Source organism: Mirounga leonina, unplaced genomic scaffold (genome assembly GCF_011800145.1).
Source record: "Mirounga leonina isolate KUSES-001 unplaced genomic scaffold, KU_Mleo_1.0 Mir_151, whole genome shotgun sequence".
Taxonomy (NCBI): domain Eukaryota; kingdom Metazoa; phylum Chordata; class Mammalia; order Carnivora; family Phocidae; genus Mirounga; species Mirounga leonina.
The window spans coordinates 52419631-52441091 of NW_023270377.1; the positions used below are offsets into that span (position 1 = coordinate 52419631).

General features: G+C 37.5%; 1 protein-coding gene across 8 annotated transcripts in view; it reads left to right on the forward strand.

Annotated features, from left to right (window-relative positions):
* Positions 1 to 21461, forward strand: part of ZNF385B (zinc finger protein 385B) — a 393630-nt gene that overhangs the window by 322593 nt on the left and 49576 nt on the right. For 5 of the 8 annotated variants that reach the window (XM_035007615.1, XM_035007616.1, XM_035007622.1 and 2 more), the window contains 2 exons: positions 5293 to 5331; positions 11862 to 11972. In XM_035007615.1, coding sequence (XP_034863506.1) covers positions 5293 to 5331; positions 11862 to 11972 — 150 coding nt within the window. Of the gene's footprint in view, positions 1 to 1992; positions 2629 to 5292; positions 5332 to 11861; positions 11973 to 21461 lie in introns of those variants that run through there. The other 3 variants (XM_035007618.1, XM_035007623.1, XM_035007619.1) reach the window with 2 other exon arrangements.

The following is a 21461-nucleotide window of genomic DNA, read 5'->3' on the forward strand; positions in this document are numbered from 1 at the left end:
TGAAGATAAAACAAAAAGCTTTCAAGAACTTTCTTCACATCCTGATGGAAAAACACCTCTCTCTCTCTCAGTGGTTTCCAGTCACATCTAAACATTTGCTTGTTTAAGAATTGAAACAAACAAAGAAAAGCATTGGGTTTTCTTAGGAGATAGAACTCAGCTCATTACCTTAATGCTTTTTCCCTATGTTGAAAGCAGCAGTTGGAATTAGAGTGGAGAGTGGTCTGGGCTTCCTTAATACATCGCATTAACCGATTAGACATTTCGAAATGCATTGCTTAAGCTGATATGGATAATATGCAATTGAAATGTTTTCGTTTACTCATCTATTGTTTGAATCAGAACATCAACACCCCAAACTGTTTGGTGTGTGTGTGTCCTTGCAATGAGGTCTGAGTGAACCTTGGGTTAAGTCTCATACCCATTGCAGACACAAATTGAAAGTCTTATTTGTTAAGCTGAACTTTTTGAAATGCTCTTTGATGCGGCTTCTTAAATTAGCCAGTGGCACAACTACGGCGTGGCTGAATGACTCTTAATCCCTGGCAGCATGGAGAATCACCCGGCATGTGGGGCCGCCAGGAAAATGGAACATTTTACATTTGTACTGACCATATTTCTTACATACAAGGATCTACTGTCAGAATGAGACGTGCGGCTTCAGTAAGGTACACAGGTGGCATCTCCCATTAACAAAATAACTGCTGTCTAAAAAAGACCTTAAAATTTCTTCCTTTTACTCAGAATAGTTTTAAAATTATCTGTCAAAAGTGTTCAACTGGTTTTCCACTGAAGAGAGGGAAGTGGTGAAACCACCCATTCATTTGCTTTTTACTTTTTTGCTTTTACCTTTTGGTAACTCTCAAATTCTAAAAGTGTTAAAAGTGAAAAACATTATTTTCTTGTAGTATCTTCATAACTGTTAGATCATGGACCAAATCTGTACTTATTTAAAAAATAAGAGCAGTAACTCATGCTCATTTCGCTGTTCACTAAGTACCAGGCCAACCACACTGCACAGAAACCCACTAGGACGGTTTCCAAGTGAGAGGCATCTAGCACTTAGCGCTCATCTTCAGAGAACTTCCAAAATGCAGATCACTTTCTCCCTGGGGTTGTGACGATCATAGTAGTTCTGACATCCACTTGTTACCTTGGTGCTTAGTAGTTGAAGAACATCCTCTGTAGAAATCTCACAGGCCACTTTGAAAGCTGAGGAACGCGCCCCTTACTTTCACCAGAAGTACAATTCGGAACTCAGTATCAACTTTCCTAAATCACGGAATAGTGTCATTATTTTTACATATTGGGTATGGTTTTACATGTAAAAGTATCTGAATCACAGTTGTGTCAAGACAACCAAAATGTTTTTAGGAATTACCTGTGGTAAAATGTGTTTTTTTTCCCATTCTCCTATCTGATTTTTTTTTAAAGTACTTAAACACTCTGAAAATACCTTATTTATTACTTTAGATGTATAGGTCTCTTCAACTACAATGTTGTATTTTTTTTGAAGGCTTGTTCTTCATTGTATGTCCAGTCCCCAAAACAATGAATGATAGCCACTTAATAAACTTTTGTTAAATCAATGAATTTTCAAGAAAATACAGTGTTTGTGCAAATTGAAAATCGTGCATTTATGAAAGTGTGATGTGTTGGAAAAGGAGCAAAAATTTCCTAGTCCTGAACTGTCTAAGTTGATAGGAAACACTTAACCTCTAAAAATGTTGCATCCTTTACCATCAGAGTGATCTAGAAAGGGGATGAAATTTTATGGCAGAAACACACATCTCTTAGCATTCTATGTGTCTTTTTATTCTTCCAAAAATAAAACCAAGATGGAATTTCTCCAAAAACCACTGGAAAATGCAGTTCAGTTTTTCTTTCCAAACAGATCTTCAAAATAGAACAGCGGGTGTTTTTCCTTACTTAGTCATCCTTTTTGTCAATGGAATATACAATCTTGTTTGTTGAATCTCAGAACTTTTCAAAGAGGGTCTGACGATATGGAATTTGAGTGAAAGATACCTAGCCTTCTAAATTTATTTAAACAAAGGCAGTGGATGAAAGGCTAATCTGTGCTCTACTCTGATTGGCTTCCTCAAATCTCAGGGATGATTCCACTCACATTTTCTATAGAGACTACTGACCACCACTAGGAGGACTCTGGAAAGAGATTCTGGGATCCCATTCCATTTCTGCAGCAATCGCATGCTGCTAATTGTTAACCAGCCTCAGAATACTTAACAGCCTACCATATTTTGGTAAAATAGTAGTAGTAATAGTGATAGCCTTATTGGGTCAGAGATAAAGATATAATGTGGCCCTATTGCCTATTATTTCCTTAAGCGTGTGTTGTTTTACTTTAGCCTTTATACCAGTTCTGAATGACTGATTAACCTCCCGGTGGAGGAAAGGTATCCCATTGCCGTTGGCACAGCTGATTGGATTAGCGAGGCACCGCCCATGTGTGGTTCTAGCAAAGAGCTGGAGATCTGTGGGGGAAGCACCTTTCCATACATATGGCTCCCGGCTGAGTCAACCGTCTGTGGAGAGAGCTGCATGCCATTTGTCTTCCTTTCAGTGACAATGACAGCATCCATGTGGACCCCTGTCAGGGTGCTCTGGGTAGGAGAAGCCGCGTCAGCCTTGCAAGTCTGTGCTTGTCCACATTCCAGATGCAAAAATGCAGGCGTCTCAGTAGCGTGCGACTCCAGTGTAACGTTCCCTGCAGTTTACTTTTATTGAGCCTTCTGATTTGAAATCCAAAACTGTTACAAAGCTGTGTGGTTGAGGTGCTGTTGCCAACATTGTGTAGTTGTTTCTCTCTCCGGATCTTTGTGAAAAGAAATGGGTCTTTGTGAAAGCTGTGTCTGTTTTGTTTCTGTTTAAGTTTTTGAGGATTTGAAAAAAGTAAAACAATAATATCAAGGCATGTGGTCAGAGCATTTAAATATAAAAGGCAAAACCTTTTTTTGAAGTAACTCAAAAAGATATTACTCTTCAATGATGTAGCTATCACTTTTAAATGTGTCACTTTGTGAATGTTTGAAGTTTTAATGAGACCCTGTCGTCACATTCTTTTCCATAAATCCGATATTAAAAAAGGAAGGGATGAAAAATAATCATTCTTCTTGTACTACTGTAATTTGGTAATATTACACTTTAAAAAGCGATGCTTTGCCAAGCTTCCAGATAGCCCTGGGTCACAAGGGTTTGGTCGTCGAGGTCCTCTTTGCAGTAAATCAAGGGCAGCTGTAAATGATGACCGTCCCCGGTTGTGTGTGATCTCTAAGTAGTCCCTCTCTTAAGCGCCATATTCTGTGCACAAGCCCAACCGTTACAACGGAGAAAGGGGACAGGACAGCCCCAATTTTTATTTCTGGCTCTCCTGAAGTTGCCAAGAAGAAATGGGCTTATTCTAAGAGTGACAGACATGGATCAGAAAGAGAAAAACCCAGACTCACCTCTCCAGGAAGCTTACTTAAGCGTCAAATGGGCCTTATGTGTAGTTGGACTAGGCAGCTGCCCTCCAGGCTGCAGAGGTGCTAGGAACCCCCATCCTTTCTTCAGATCTCACCCGTGTCAGCAGCGCCACGTGCACTACCCGTCAGCCCTGCTCAGTGGTCCGTTTGCAGGGAACAGGGTGGGGAGAGACTCCTACCTGAGTTTGAATCCTGGCTTCAGACCTTTGGACTCAGGGGTGACAAGCTATTAAACCTCTCAAAGCCTTGGAGTCCTCACTTGTAAAGGAGGCTAATAATCGTATCTGCCTCGGGTGACGGTAGAGACTACACAAAATAATCCCTTAGTATAATTCCTGGCGCACAGTAAGAGCTCTGTAAATCTAAGCTGCTCATATTATGATGTTTATTATTGTTATTCCACAGCTAAAAAAGGAATTGAAAGGCCAATACCCCCCCACCCCCCGGGGAGGCTAACACATTGACGTCACTGGTAAAGGGAGGGTCCTGGGTGCTTAACATGTGAGAAAATCAGAAAACGGAGAAAAAGCCGAAAGTAGAGGTGGGGCAAAAGAGACAGACCTTTAGGTGCTTTCTCGGGCCTCATTATTTTGCTTAAAGGTCACTTCTTTTCCCAGCCTCAGTTAAATACAGTTTATAGTGTCTGTTTTTCATTTAACTTTTACAATTATAAATATGTCCTTATGTTGGACTCATCCCACACCATCTAGTCTGGAACAATATCTGACATATTAGGCCTCCAGAAATGTTTGTGGGATGGACTGACTTTTAAACTTTAAAAGTCAAAAACCTGGTTTCTACTTCTGTTTAATAGAAAAGCTAGTATTGCCCGTTTATTGTATCACAAGTGCTTACCAAATGCCTTTCAGTACATCAGTTAAGACAGATGGCTGAGTTTAAGATGACATTTCTCTGTCTTTAAGAATAGTGCAGATCCCTAGCCATTTAACCACAGAGAAGAAAACCTTGTATTATCATTCTGGAGCAGTCTCATTTTGTTTTTTAATTGGGTGGTACTCCATTTACTCCAATACCCAGTCACACTGGATGGCCAGTGAAATCAATTTAAGGCTCTCACAAGGATATAAATCAAATTTCAGACCTCTTGAAAATTATTGAGATAGTAGGAAGTTTGTATTTCTAAGTTCTTTGCCTCGAACCTAAATATCATCTAGTCTGAAGCCTTTTGATCCTCGAGCTCCTACATCGGTTTCCCTCCTTGCTCATAGCATCACTCATTTAGTGAGGTGCCGCGGTGTTGCTTTTGCCCTGTGGCTGAGTTTTATTTGCAGCTGCATATTTTTATATGATTGCTTACACTGTGAAGATGTAAATTACTTTCGGGTATGCTCAATAACACTTTTTAAAAATTCACACAGATTTGTGGTTCCATAATCTCGGTGAATACACCAAGGATACCTGTTTGTTCTGATTCTGATATTGAAAATATAATAGATGGTGTGATAAGGCCAACTTCATTAATTCATTTATAAGTACCATAATACAATAGTTAATTTGTCCATACATAGCCTCCAATTATCTCCTCAATTCCTGGTAATAGCCACAAGCCCATCTTTCATTTTTATTACCTCCCAGTTAATTGCACTAATAGGTTTTGCTTTTCATTTCTACATGATTTTCATTAGAAAAAGTGGCAAGTGTTAACTCTTGCTGCTTTTTAGTCAGTAAGCATTGCAGGCTTTTTAATCAGAGATGAACAAGGAAAATGAATTTTTAAAACTTTCATGTAAATGTGCTTGCTAGCCTCAAGATTCCAGATGACTACTTCTAACTTTTACTTTTTTAGAAAAGAAGAGGCTTATTTGGGACCAATAAATTCTGCCAGGTAAGGAATATTGGTAGCTAGAACTATGTGGGGTTTTCTTTTTTTCCTTAAAAAGAAAACAACAACAACAACAACAACAACAAAAACACTTCTGTAGCATTATTTACCAATGAATCGCAATTTTCTCAATCCATAGATAGCTTTCTTGTGTAATCTGAATGAACATGAGCTAATTTAATATGAGTATTTACAAGGTACTTGTTCATTTAAAAGTGATACAAACATTTTAATAGAGAGGTTTGAAAACACTTGTTTATTTTTAATAATCAAATGTCTATGAGACAGCCAGTTGACTCTTTAAAAGAAAACTCTTATTGTCATTAATTGCAATATCTCCAGTGATTTTCCTGAGTATTCTCCATATGAGATTATTATGATATGTATATGTAGTCTTGACTGTACTAAATTGAATCACTTGCAAAGATCACATTGTAGGATTTACGTGAATGTTTTTATTCACCCTGAATGTTTTATTCACCCTAAAAACTGGTGATTGAATAAAAGAATTACTGTTGACTTAGTTCTACATATCTCATTATAATTACAGAGGACAGACGTGCATTAGTAGAAGAAAAAAAATGTTAATATAAATTAACATCATAATTATTATTTTCATCTAACTTGTAGAGTATTGTAGGACTGCTAAGAAAAGTGTTCAGGATTTTATCACTTAACACTTTATTTTTTTAAGATTTTATCTATTTATTTGAGAGAGGGAGATGGAGATAGCTAGAGAGAGAGAGGGTGAGAGAAGGGAGAGAGTGCAGGAGCGGGGAGGAGAGGGAGAAGCAGGCTCCCCGCTGAGCAGGGAGCCAAAAGCAAGGCTCCATCCCAGGACCCTGGAATCATGACCTGAGCTGAAGGCAGACGCTTAACTGCTTAACCGACTGAGCCACCCAGGCGTCCCTCACTTAATACTTTGAAAAGGGAGAGGAAGAGATCTGAAAACCTTCTCTATATTCGTCCATGTCTGGATCCCACTGAAATGACTCAGGTACCTGTAGTTACTGTGTCAGATGGCAAACACTGCAAATATCAGCTAGATGGTATCTGTTTCAAGGTATCAGCTGAATTGGCAAGTGGAACAATCTTTTTTAGACAATTTAAAGTTTTCTTTCAACTAAATCGGGTTCCCCAAAATGACATTTTAATAAGAAATGTAATTATAGAATACTGTGGTAAACAGCAGAGAAAGACAAAAGAGATTTAGATGGGGGGGGGCGGTGGGGAGTGGATTTTCCTGAAATAGCTGTAAAGAAAAAAAAAAAAGAATCAAATGGAAAATAGAAAAAATCTATTCCAAGTGAGAAACATAGGGGATAAAATTTTTACATGATTAGGAGTAAGTTGTTCAAAGGATAAAAGGCAGCAAGAGTTAATATCAGGTGACAAGGAATGGGGTAAAAGCGCTGTGTTTATTTAGTTGATTTTATAAGGATAAATAGGATTGTGTATATAAAGTAGAGAAGCCAATTCTGGTAAGAGTTTCTTGAAAGAATCTCCTCAGTTTACTTCTCGGAGAGAAGATGGCTGGGAACTTGCCTGTCTTTGTATCTGGAGTGCTCATCCACAATTCACCTTTGAGGACAGATTGCTCCGAGCCTTGGGAACACTAGGGGATATTTTCAGGCTGATGTGGTGCAAATGTGAGATTTAAGTAGAAAAAAGCTGTATTCGGAGTTATTTAAGAAATTACATAGTCAGCTAACAATTTTAAAAACCTAAGAGGAATGTTTATATTCTAGGTCATGTTGGAGCTGTCAGCAGATGTCTTGGAACTAGATTGCAACTAGATTATTTTAGATGTGCCTTTTGCCTGTGTTCCTATATTGTGGTATGGGAATAAGAAGAATATATGCACTTGTTTTAGATAATGAAAGTTTTAATTTTTAATGTTAATTTTCAATCTTTTTAAAGTGAGTAATAGGAAAGAAGACATTAAACCTATGATTTCATGAATATTATTGCTCTGTTTTTAAAAAGTCAATTTTAGTTTGAGTTAAAGAAAAAATAAGTAAATAATAATAACATAATATATGGCTATGGCAAAAATAATGAAAGCAGCATGCAGAAAACTGGTGTTTGGGAAATATTCAGATAGTTTTATCCCATGTAGTTGACACATAACCAGTAAGTATTTTTCAGAGCCTGAGAACAGAAAATATCTCAATAAAATGCTCTCACTTTTTAACTTTAAAAAACAATGTACTTTTTTTCATCCCGCCAATATAGTTAGCCTATTTTATTTTTAAGCCCATTCAAACTGCTTTGCCATCTCTAGTAACAATCAGAAAGTATAGTTTCATGTTTTGCAAAGGGATGAATGAGACTTAAATGTATCCATTTGTGAGTAAACTAAAAAAGTAAACTAAAGTTTTATTTTCTGAACTTTTGAGATTTTCTTTGCCCATAGAGGGTTTTTTAAATTCTCATTAAGTACACTTAATATATGAATTATGACCTTGAACCAAAGAAATCCCCAGATTTTCCAGTAAGGATATTTTTACATTTAGTAGTTAAAACAATACCTCTTAACAATTTTTTTCTCTTTTATGTTTTAAATTATCACATATAAAATCGACTTTTTGGGAGTATATATAGTTCTAAAAATTTTAACATGTGTAAATTTGGGCAACCACCACTACCGTCAGGATACAGTTCTGTCACTCCAGAACATTCCCCTCTTCAAATTTTTGTCCTGTGTACTGTGAATACTTTGTCCTGTCATCTCTCTTAAACTCATAGCAAAAAAAATAGGCTATACTACTATTCAGTAATTCTGTAATCCACACTCTTTTCTAATATACTTAAATTCTTCTAATTGCTAATTTTATACTTTGTTGATTTATACTCCTGATCAGGGATAGTATTCATTTGTCCTCTCTACCAAATATCATCAACTAATCCAATCCTAAACTCTAACCTCAGGAGATTTCCTGATGGTTTCAGTGGATCTGTCCTTGTTCATGTTACATGTGTTTATAAGTAATGCTTTGTTCATCATTCACATTGTTTTTTGAACTGCCAGTTGTCTGATGTTATTGCTGGAGATTATCTGGAGTATGAAAGAGAATCACTGCTCTGTCTCTCTTATTATAGGCTCTGCAGATAGTGTTCGTTCTTATCCAAGTATTTTCATGGCGTTATGCCATAGTTTTTCTATGGTTGAGTACTTTCATCACCATATATTTTTCCGAATATGTATGGAACATGCAAACCAAAGGAAGGAAAGTCATAAGTTATAAGTTAAAACTTTACTTTTTAAAAAAATTTTTTTTAATTTTATTTATTTATTTGACACAGAGAGAGAGACAGCGAGAGAGGGAACACAAGCAGGGGGAGTGGGAGAGGGAGAAGCCGGCTTCCCGCGGAGCAGGGAGCCCGATGTGGGGCTCGATCCCAGGACCCTGGGATCATGACCTCAGCCTAAGGCAGACGTTTAACGACTGAGCCACCCAGGTGCCCCAAAACTTTACTTTTTTTAAATTTAGATTCAATTAGCCAACATTAGTTTCAGATGTAGTGTCAGTAATTCATCAGTTGCATATAACACCCAGTGCTGATCACATCACATGCCCTCCTTAATGCCCACCACCCAGTTACCCCACCTCCCATCCAGCAATTCTCAGTTTGCTTCCTATAGTTAAGAGTCTCTCATAGTTTGTCTCCCTCTCTGATGACTTCCCATTCAGTTTTCCCTCCCTTCCCCTATGATCCTCTGTGCTATTTCCTATATTCCACATATGAGTGAGATCATATGATAATTGTCTTTCTCTGATGGACTTATTTCACTCAGCATAATACCTTCCAGTTCCATCCACATCAATGTAAATGGTAAGTATTCATCCTTTTTGATGGCTGAGTAGTATTCCATTGTGTCTATATCTATATCTATACACATCTTCTTTATCAGATATTCTTTGTGTGTGTGTGTGTGTGTGTGTGTATACACCACATCTTCTTTATCCAGTCCTCTGTTGATGGACATCTCAGCTCTTTCCACAGTTTGGCTCTTGTGGACATTGCTGCTATGGGTATTGGGGTACAGGTGCCCCTTGAGATCACTACATTTTTTTCCATTGGGTAAATACCTAGTAGTGCAATTCCTGGGTCATAGGATAGCTCTATTTTTAACTTCTTGAGTTATCTCCATACGGTTTTCCAGAGTGACTGCACCAGTTTTCGTTCCCACCAACAGTGTAAAAGGGTTCCCCTTTCTCTGCATCCTCATCAACATTTGTTGTTTCCTGACTTGATAATTTTAGCCATTCTGACTGGTGCAAGGTGGTATCTCATTGTGGTTTTGTATTTCCCTGATGGCAAGTGATGTGGAGCATTTTTTCATGTGTCTATTGGCCATTTGGATGTCTTCTTTGGACAAATGTCTGTTCATGTTTCCTGCCCATTACTTGACTGGATTCTTTGTTTTTTGGGTGTTGACTTTGATAAGTTCTTTATAGATCTTGGATACTAGCCCTTTATCTGATATGTCATTTGCATATATCTTCTCCCATTCCGTAGGTTGTCTTTTAGTTTTGTCGACTGTTTCCTTTGCTGTGCAAAAGTTTTTTATCTTGATGAAATCCCAATAGTTCATTTTTGCTTTTGTTTCCCTTGCCTTTGTAGACATGTCTAGCAAAAAGTTGTTGTGGCTGAGGTCAAAGAGGTTGTTGCCTGTGTTCTTCTCTAGGATTTTGATAGATTCCTGTCTCACATTTAGGTCTTTCCTCCATTTTGAGTCTATTTTTGTGTGTGGTGTAAGGACATGGTCCAGTTTCATTCTTCTGCATGTGGCTGTCCAATTTTCCCAACACCATTTGTTGAAGAGACTGTCCTTTTTCCACTGGATATTCTTTCCTGCTTTGTCGAAGCTTAGTTGACCATAGAGTTGAGGAGCCATTTCTGGGCTCTCTATTCTGTTCCATTGATCTATGTGTCTGTTTTTGTGCCAGTACCATGCTGACTTGATGATTACAGCTTTGTAATATACTTTGAAGTCTGGCATTGTGATGCCACCAGCTTTGGTTTTCGTTTTCAACATTCCTCTGGCTATTCGGGGTCTTTTCTGGTTCCATACAAATTTTAGGATTATTTGTTCCAGCTTGGGAAAAATGTCAATGGTATTTTGATAGGGATTACATTAAATGTGTAGATTGCTCTGGGTAGCATAGACATTTTAACAATATTTGTTCTTCCAATCCATGAGCATGGAATGTTTTTCCATTTCTTTGTGTCTTCCTCAATTTCTTTCATAAATGTTCTGTAGTTTTTAGAGTATACATCCTTTACCTCTTCGGTTAGGTTTATTCCTAGGTATCCTGTGGGTTTTGGTGCAATTGTAAATGGGATCGACCCCTTAATTTCTCTGTCTTCTGTCTCACTGTTAGTGTATAGTAATGCCACTGATTTCTGTGCATTGATTTTATATCCTGCCATGTTGCTGAATTGCTGTATGAGTTCTAGCAATTTTAGGGTGGAGTCTTTTGGGTTTTCCACATAGAGTATCATGTCATCTGCGAAGAATGAGAGTTTGACTTCTTCTTTGCCAATTTGAATGCCTTTTATTTCTTTCTGTTGTCTGATTATGAAAGAAAGGATAAGAACCATATGATCTTCTCAATTGCTGCAGAAAAAGCCTTTGACAAAATACAATAGAGTGAGCAATAGAGTGGCTAATATCCTTTCTTGATTAAAACTCTCCACAGTGTAGGGATAAAGGGAACATACCTCAATATCTTAAAAGCCATCTATGAAAAACCCACAGCAAATATCATTCTGTTGGGGAAAAACTGAGAGCTTTTCCCCTAAGGTCAGGAACACGATAGGGATGCCCACACTCACCACTGTTGTTCAACATAGTACTAGAAGTCCTAGCCTCAGCAATCAGACAACAAAAAGTCAAAACTTTACTTGATCAATATCTGGACAAAGGTTGCATGTTAATCAATCTGCTATGGGTTTTTGAGTGTACAATTGTGACATGCATTTCAAGTAAGATGGATTTCAATTTATAGTGCATGAAACGTAATAAATTATTTTAAAATAAAGATCAGTAGTTTCTATGTTGTGATATGAGCCTGTCATTTATAACTTTGCCATAAATCAAAAATTGAGAAACTGGAATATATGTGTAATAACTGTCACAGGTTATTTCAGACCATCTTACATATCATCACCTCATATAGGGAAAGCATTAACAAGTGAATTTGAACCCTGAACTTTGGATCTTAAGTTTTCTTGTTTTATGATTCTTTTAAGTTGTTTCAAGGTTCCTTATATAGGTATAAGATTTCTTGAGATGATGTGATTCTCCTGTGATTAGGGGGGGCGGTTATTATTTCAAGCCAGTTTTTTGTTCTTGTTTTTAACTCCTGGAAACAAATACCTCATTATTGAATGAGATTCTTTATTATCCCTCTTTGGGAACTAATATTTAAAACCTTAAGGAATAATACAGCTACTTTTACTTGCTCATACTACTGTCTATCCTTTGAAGCTATACACTGACTATTTTATCATTTGCTCTTCAGATGGATCCTGTGCAAAAAGCAGTCATTAACCACACTTTTGGAGTATCCATTCCCCCAAAGAAGAAACAAGTTATTTCTTGTAATGTCTGTCAGCTTCGCTTTAATTCGGATGTGAGTATCACCTTTTCATTGTTCTCTGTAGTCTGTCAAGCTGAAAGTCTGATTGTTCTGAATATGTACATCTCTTCATATTTACATAGCCTCCAGCAGCCACTCCCATTGGTGGCCCACTTACTTCAGTGTGCCAGATTTTCCAGGGATTCAGATTCAGCATTAGAAACTTGAGCAATAGAGTGGCTAATATCAAAAATCAAGAATTCCTCCATGTAATCAATCTCACCCATATCATTTTATGCTTAATTTTGCCAATGATATTTACTTTTCAAAAATCGCTAAATAGCAGAAAATATTTTTTTAAAAGTTTAAAATGCAATGAATGCTGAAGAAAACTATTGCTATTTCTCTTTATAACAAGTGTCACATTTCATGTGTGTATGTCAAATCATATTAAATACCCAAGGGAATAATTTATTACACAATTTATATTCCCCAGAACATGGAAATGCAGGGAAATTTTTATAAATTATTTTATCTGGCCAGCATAACCATCATGCTAAAAAAAAAAGATAACAAGAAAAGGGTATAAATCATTTATTAAAGTAGAGTTTTAAGTGTAGGAGTAAGATAACATGAAATTAAAATAAATAATATTAGAATGTTTGTAATACTCAATTACCAAGTAAAGCCAATGATCAATGCAAATCTGAATCTGGAGCTATATATTATACGTGTTATTTCCTGAGTTACTCCACCTCAGAAGCCATCTTCCAAAGAACATGTTCCAAGATTCATGTTTTTTTGCAAATACTAAAACAATAAACACTCTTGTTTGCATATACCAGTAAATGTTTTTATAATTCCACATAGGAAACATAATAAAAATTATAGTCATTGGAAAAGAGTGTTTTTATCATGTTGAACATGATTTGTAGAAGTATATTTAATGCAATTTTCATCAAAAGTCCAATGAATTTTTTTGGCACTTGATAGAATCTTTCTCAACTCCCTATTCAAGAATTAAAGTGTTCCTTAAAAAATTGAGAAATATATGGTATCAATTCATTCAAAGTCTCAACATTGCCAGCTGTCCCCAGATTCATCTACAGACCCTGCACAATTCCAATCAAAATCCCAGAAAGCATTTTTGTAGAAAATGCCAAGCTATTTCTTAAATTATATAGAAAAGAAAAACCCTAGGGGCGCCTGGGTGGCTCAGTCGTTAAGCATCTGCCTTCGGCTCGGGTCATGATCCCAGGGTCCTGGGATCGAGCCCCGCATCGGGCTCCCTGCTCAGCGGGAAGCCTGCTTCTCCCTCTCCCACTCCCCCTGCTTGTGTTCCCTCTCTCGCTGTGTCTCTCTCTGTCAAATAAATAAAATCTTTAAAAAAAAAAAAAAAAAAGAAAGAAAAGAAAAACCCTAAACTAGCCAAAGCTTTTTTTTTTTTTAAGAACAAATTTTGAGGACCTTACTCCTTGATTTCAATAATTACCTTAAAACCTACAGCAGTCAAGACTGTAATATTGGTGAAAGAATAGTAGATACGTTGATCAGTGGAACAGAATAGAATCCAGAAATAGACCTAAAGCTATATGGTGAGTTGATCTTCCACAAAGTTGCAGTGACAATTCAATGGAGAAAGGTTAATCTTTGCAACAAATAGTGTGATTGGATAACCACATGTAAATTTAGAAAAAGAACCTTGACGGCTGTTTCACACAAAATTCCAAAATTAACTCAAATGGATTATTTTTTTTTAAGATTTTATTTATTTATTTGACAGAGAGAGCAAGAGAGCACAAGCAGGGGGAACGGTAGAGGGAGAGGGAGAAGCAGGCTTCCCGCCAAGCAGGGAGCCCAGTGCTGGGCTCGATCCCAGGACCCTGAGATCATGACGTGAGCCGAAGGCAGACGCTTAACCATCTGAGCCATCCAGGCACCCCTCATCTATATATATAGATTATATATATAACTATAAATTGAAAAGTAAAAAACTTCAAGAAGAAAACACAGGAGGAACTCTATGTGACCTTGAATTAGGCAAAAGGTTTCTTAGGAAACAAAAAGTTTGAACTATAGGGGCACCTGGGTGGCTCAGTCCATTAAGCATCCAACTCTAGATTTTGGCTCAGGTCATGACCCAGGGTGGTGGGATCGAGCCCCACATTGGGCTCTGGCTCAACGTGGAGTCTGCCTGTCCCTTTTCCCCACAAATGCAAATAAATAAATAAATAAATAAATAAATAAATAAATAAATAAATAAAATCTTTTTTAAAAAGTATGAACTATAAAAATATTGATATATTAGACATCATCAAAATTAAAAATTTCTCTTCAAATGACACTGTTATACTGTTAAGAAAATGAAAAGTTATAGACTGGGAGAAAATAATATAAAACATATGTCTTATATACAAAATATTTAAATAACTTACAACTCAATAATGAATAATAAGTGGGCAAATGATTTGAACAGGCATTTTACCAAAGAAGAAAAATGAATGACAGATAAGTATGCAAAACAGTGTTCAATATCATTAGCCATTAAGGAAGTGCAGACCACAATTAGATACCCCTCCACCTATTAAAATGATGGAAATTAAACAAATTGATAATACCAAGTGACAAGGATGGGGGCAACTGGAACTCTCATTTGTTGTTAGTAGAAATACAAAATGGTGCAGGGACTTTGGAAAATAGTTTAATAGTTATTTGTAAGAAATTTTTAGGAAGTTTAGATACATTTTCCATACAACCCAGCAATCCAGCTTTTAGGTATTTATCTAGGAGAAATGAAAACTTATGTTTGTACATATGTACCTTTTATAAAGCTACTGCTTTATGCATAACTGCCTCAAACTGGAATTGACCCAAATGTCTATCATCTGATGAGTGGATCAACAAACAAAATATAGACATACAATGGAATACTGCTTAGCAATAAAAGAAATAGTGTACTGATAACATCCTACACAATGGGAGAATCTCAAAGACAGTATGCTAAATGAAAGAAATTGGACGCAAAGACTATGTACTATATGATTTTGCTTATATAACTTTCTGCAAAAGACAAAACTATGGTAACAGAAATCAGATCAGTAGTGAACAAGGACTGAGGGTGAGGTTAGGGAATCAACTACAAAGGGTGTAAGGGGTAAGAGGGAGCTTTTTCAAGTGATGAAAATATTCTATATCTTCATTTTTGTGGTGGTGACACAACTGTTTTTGTTTTTCAAAACTCATACAACTAAATACCTCAAAAGGAATTTTACTGTATATAAAGTATACCTCAGTAACCCTGACTAGAAAAAAAAATCAGCATGATAGGAGCCATGAAATATTTTGTAAGTAGAAGACTAATTAATGATAGAGACATAAATGCAAACTAAATTGAGCTACAATATTACTACTCAATTTAAGGTATAATAATTAAAGAACTTTTACAAGAAAACACAGAATAATAAATGCTAAAATAGATCCAAGTATATTTAATAGTTTTACATAGTTATTATCCAAATTTCTACACTCACATAGCAAGTCTTCTGTTTTATATTTTTATGAGTCCATACATTGAGAAGCCATGCAGTATAGAATCTTGGATTAAGAGTCCCTGAAGGTGGGGCGCCTGGGTGGCCCAGTTGGTTGGGTGACTGCCTTCGGCTCAGGTCATGATCCTGGAGTCCTGGGATCGAGTCCCGCATCGGGCTCCCTGCTCAGCAGGGAGTCTGCTTCTCCCTCTGACCCTCCTCCCTCTCATGCTGTCTCTCATTGTCTCTCTCGCAAATAAATAAAATCTTAAAAAAAAAAGAGTCCCTGAAGGTGATTTAAATACTAATTTTGAACTTGATAAATCACTTCACCACTGTGGACCTCAGTTTCCTCTTCTGTTATAACCTAAAATAGACTACATGATCTTTGAGAGGATCATTCCAGCTCTATGATTAAAGCATTTCCATGGAATTTCTGTTAGAAGGAACACTACATCCAAAAAAATAAATTAATTTTTTAAAAAAAAGGACAGGGTATACAGCAATTGCACTACTAGATATTTACCCCAAAGATACAAATGTAGTGATCTGAAGGGGCACCTGCACCCCAGTGTTTATAGCAGCAATGTCCACAATAGCCAAACCAGGGAAAGAGCCCAGATGTCCATTGACAAATGAATGGATAAAGAAGATGTGGTGTGTATACACACACACACACACACACACACACACACACAATGGAATACTACTCAGCCATCAAAAAAATGAAATCTTGCCATTTGCAACGGATGGAACTAGGGGGTATTATGCTAAGCAAAATAAGTCCATCAGAGAAAGACAAGTATCATATGATCTCACTCATATGTGGAATTTAAGAAACAAAACAGAGGGTCATAGGGGAAGAGAGGAAAAAAATAAAACAAGACGAAATCAGAGAGGGAGACAAACCATAAGAGACTCTTAATCATAGGAAACAAACTGAGAGTTCCTGGAGGGGAGGGAGTTTGGGCCTGGGGCAACTAGGGGATGGACATTAAGGAGGGAACGTGATGTAATGAGCACTGTGTATTATATATGATGGATGAATCACTGACCTCTACCTCTGAAACCAATAATATATGTTAATTGAATTTAAGTTAAAATTTTTTAAATAAATAATTGAATTTAAGTTAAAAAATTTATAAATAAATAAATGAATGAATGAATGAAGGACAGGGTATAAATACCTCCGCCTTACAGGTGGAATAACTAGGACCCAAAAAGAATGACTAAGAGTTTTGTTTTTCATTTGTGTCAGGGTTGGGTTACGGGAGGTGTGCCGGCCTTCTGTCTCTGCCCCAGAATTGCTCTGGGAGTAGGTTCACCTTTGACTTGAGTTTCATTTGATGTCAGTGATTTTCTTTGTATTTACTAATAGGGACGTGGAGAAATGTACACAGGTGAGCATGTGACCACCAGCTTCCTTGTCACCGCTCAAAAGTTCTGTTGATAATGGAGAAAGAAATTAAATTTCTCAGTCATGCTTAGACTCTGGGCAGTAAAGCCACAAAGTCTGGATGGCAGATTCACAAGTGTGACATATACATGTTCTCAGTGTTTAGTAATGGTGCTATAATCTGAGCTCTGAAACAGCATTTTTTTATTTGGGGGAGAGTTTATTATTTTATAATTACCCTATTTACATTTTAATGTAAGAATTAAGAAGATGCTCATCCTTATTTTCTTTAATAACATTTCTAAATCAGCCTGAGACTGAATTGGCTTCACTCTTCAGTGTAGAAAATATGTTTATTGAAAAATCTGGAAGGCAGATTTGCACAGTAAACAGACTGCATTCCACAGTTCTCCATTAGCCATGTAAAATGTACCGGGGCTGGCTTCATGCATTAAAATTCAATGTGACCTAGTTTAAGTGTCCCGTAGCCCCCTTTGTCCAGCTTTTATCTTCTCAGTAGAACTCCGCTGTTGGAAAGCAAAAGGCTACAGCTTTATTTACATAATATACTGTTATGCAAATGAGCAAGCATTAATCAGAAACATTTCCCAAATGAACCTTTACAAATTAACACTATTAGCTTTGCCAGGGGCAGGCACTGCAGTCCAGGAATAGTATGTCTTTCCAACTGAGTCCCAGACATTTGCACAAATTTGTGCAGCACCCAAATCCCTAGTTTCTTCTTGGCCACCTTTTTTTCCCTAACATGGCTTAAGCTCAGCGCTGAGTGAAGTTGTCCTAAGCCTGAATGCCCGTTTCTTCTCCAACAAATGAGTACACTGCAACTATAGTGGGCTCATAAACTGATAAGCCTAAATCTGAATCTTTACCCTTTAGCTGGGAAATGCATTTCTAGAGGTAAGCCTTGCCAAGGAAATAGGTCTATATCCTGTTCTGTACTTGGCCTTAAAAAAGACTCAAAATTATTGGGCTTTCAGGTTTCATGTGAAAAGACCAGAAACAAGAGCTAACGTAGACTTCTAAAATATTTTTTAAGGCTAATGTTTCTCTTTTGGGCTAGGTTGAAAGTTGGCAGATCCCAAATATTTTCTGATTTGCATATTAATTTCAATTCTTTGGATGATAGTAGCAGAAGAATAAAGGAAACTGATCCTTAAACAGATCTTACACAAAATCAGGGCAACTTGATTTAAAAATAGAGATGATCTCCTTTTATTATTATTATCTCAGAACACGGTTAATCATAAATACCCTTAATACACTACTGGGTCCTTTATGCTTTGCAGGCAAATCGAAACGAGAGCATAATGATCTTTTTAATCAAGTTTTATGTACTCTAATTTAGGAATTGACCCTGAAATTTTGATACTTAGCATTAATACCACAATTGATTAAGCATAGATGCAGTGTCCCTAATTGCTGACCCCACAAGCTTTCATTACTCATTTGGAGCTAACCCATTTGATGTTCCAAATTTACAGTATTACCTTTGAAGAGCACTATAAACTTCTTATCACTTACAGTTCGCATTTCTTTATTTTATCTTATGTGGTGGTTTCTCCAGGCTTTTAATTCTGTTGTGTTGTTCTTTGTCTTTGTTAAGGTTTTTGGACTTTGGTTTTCCAAATAGCTCTACCTCTCATTTTCGCCCACTGGTCTTTTTGCTGTGTTCTATTTCCTCATGTCTCAAGGCCTAAACAAATGACCTCATGTCATCTCATTGATTTCAGTTGTACTACGTACAAATGGACAGGAAATTAAGAGTTTGCTTAGAAGTTAAAATGTCAGGTTGACCAACCATTTGTGTGAACATTTGGGTGGGTGACCTGACTCCCCTATTCTTGACTGTAAATCTGTCTGAAATTTCAGGATATGCAGTCATTCAGGGATCCCCTCAATTCCCCCAGGACTGCACTTGGTGGGTGACCAGTATGCCGGCTCGGCCTTTCCTCGGCCTTCCGCAATTTTCCTTTGGATAAGATTGTTTAAGTACACCCTCCTGGTTCTTTCGACCTCTCTCTCTCTCTCTCTCTCTCTCTCTCTTTTATTTTAATCATATGTCCACTTCCTGATTTCTTCAGCAGTTCACAGAGTGCGATACAAATTATCTGTCTTGCATAAACAAACTGCCCCCATCCACCATCTGCCACTTCAGAGGCTTTCGCGGGGGTTCTGCTAGAAGCCCTGGCGTCCTCCGTCATCCAGCAGAGATTTCAGCAGTCATGAGATTAGGGAGAAAGCCACAACTCTGGGTCCCACATAAACACCCCTTCCATGTGCTCTCGGCTGACCCTCCATCCCCTTTGGCCACCGGGCTTCACTCCACCTCTCCACCAGCTGCCGTGGGCTCGCAAGTCCCTGCAGCAGCTGCCCTACCTTCCCTGGGAAGGCCTGAGCACCCGGCAAACAGAAACCCGATGTCCCCTGCAGCAAAAGCGGAAGAGGCACTCAGCTGCAAGGGCAGCTACAAGCTCTTTAGGAGTCACCATATCTCATTCTTCCAGGGGATTCCACTTTTGCTACTGGCTGCCTAGTGCTTGCTTTTAACTCCAGAAATCCTGTCCATGAGTTATCGGTGTTCCCCTTTGCTTGTCAGAATAAGTTCTCTTCTACTAACAACTGCATTCCTCCTTCCTTTGTTCTCTACCTGCTTTCACCCCACCACTCTTCAACCTCTTCTCTACCTCCCCTTCTTCCTCTTTCTCGGGCACAGAAGTACAACAAATACACTGTTTTTCCTTTCATTCTGGGACATCCGTAGTGCCTTCATGAAACTTGAGGTTTATAACTGGATTCATTGCTTTAAATCCAGAGGCACTTCACTTGAAAAATTATCTAGCAGGTAAAAACAAAAAAGCAAAACAAAACAAACACATTGAGCATATTATTTGAAACTCTAACCGGCATACTATGTAAAAAGAAATCAGTTTGTCCTGTATTTCCTGAATTCTCAGACATTGCATTTGGTAGTGCATTACCCCAACCAATATCTCAAGGAAAGCTTTGAGCATTCTTGTTTCAATATTTGACCCTCCCTACATCACCACGGTCCCATACATCCGACAACTACCTACCTGGATTGATTCTACAGATCAACTGTTAACCGTTCCCTCCTCCCACCTATACAGACAACCATGGCCTGCACCCATACACATCTGCTCTATTTCTCTTAAAGTCCTCCAGATAGGGAAGCCTGAGTGGCTCAGTCGGTTAAACAGCTGCCTTCAGCTCAGGTCGTGATCCCAGGGTCCGGGGATCGAGTCCTGCATCGGGCTCCCTGCTCAGCGGGGAGTCTGCTTCTCCCTCTGCTTGCTGCTTTCCCTGCTTGTCCTCTCTCTCTTTCTGACAGATAAATAAACAAAATCTTACAACAAAAAAAAGTCCTCCAGATAGCAGCTTTCTTAGCCTCTTCATTTATTCTATGTTTATATTTATAAATCATATAAATTATATAAACACAATGTATAATTATATATATAATTTGTTGGGTTTTGTTTTAAAGAATTGATGCTGATAAAACATGAGGGGCAGTTTTAAAAGTACCATGCCTCAGTGGCTAGGTTTTGCCTATGTTAATAGTGACCTCCCATTCAGAAATGAAGTAAGCCATGGGAGTTGGTCTTCACAGAAGTGAGTTTATGATGAAGGGTTTTGGAGAAAACCATACTTAAACTGAATTCTGCAGCCGATGAGTAAATAAAGAGATGCCAAGGTGATAACAATCTCATTGCTGGGTTGGGACCCTAAAAGCTAGTTGCAAATTTTACAACTATTTGTTATTAAGCAGTACAAATTATTAGATAAATGAATAATTTTGTAAGTTTGAAAAGCCAATTGATTCTCTCAAGAAACAGTCACTGAAGATAGAAGGAATGAATAGCATCAAATGGAAATCTAGAAAATAATAGCCTGTTTTTGTCAAACATTTTACATTTTTCCCATAAATAAGACTATTTATATTGATTCTTAGGTGTGGAGGGTAGCGAAGCAGATAGGAGGTAATTAAAAGTATAAATCTCAGGAGCTTGGGAAGGTAATTCTCTGCTTTGCAGACAGAGCTGACACAATGATGAACATTTTTTGCTTCAACTTGACAGAAATATAGCATGGTTCTAGGGAAAAGGAACATGCCGAGCTCAAAGTTGTCTTCAATAACTCTGCTTAACAAAGCTCTTAACAAAGTGTAGTCAGCTTTTTTGAAGCATATAGTAGTTACTTATTAAATTAAAAAAAAAAACTTGCATCCAAAGTAGGCAGACAATATTACAAAAATGTCAGTCTTTCTCAGCACTCCCTTATTTTAAATGTATATTTGGATAATTTAGAATCGATTTTAAATTCATCACTGAAGGAAAGACTAGGATAAAAGTGAAGTTTTTAAAAAGGTAAGCATTAGGGGCGCCTGGGTGGCTCAGTCAGTTAAGTGTCTGACTCTTGATTTCGGCTCAGGTCATGATCTCAGGGACCTGGGATTGAGCCCTGAGTCAGCAAAGTCTCCTTGTCCCTCTCCCCCTGGCCCCCAGCTTGTGCTCGCTCTCTTTCTCCCTCTCTAAAATAAATAAATAAATAAATAAATAAATAAATAAATAAATAAATAAA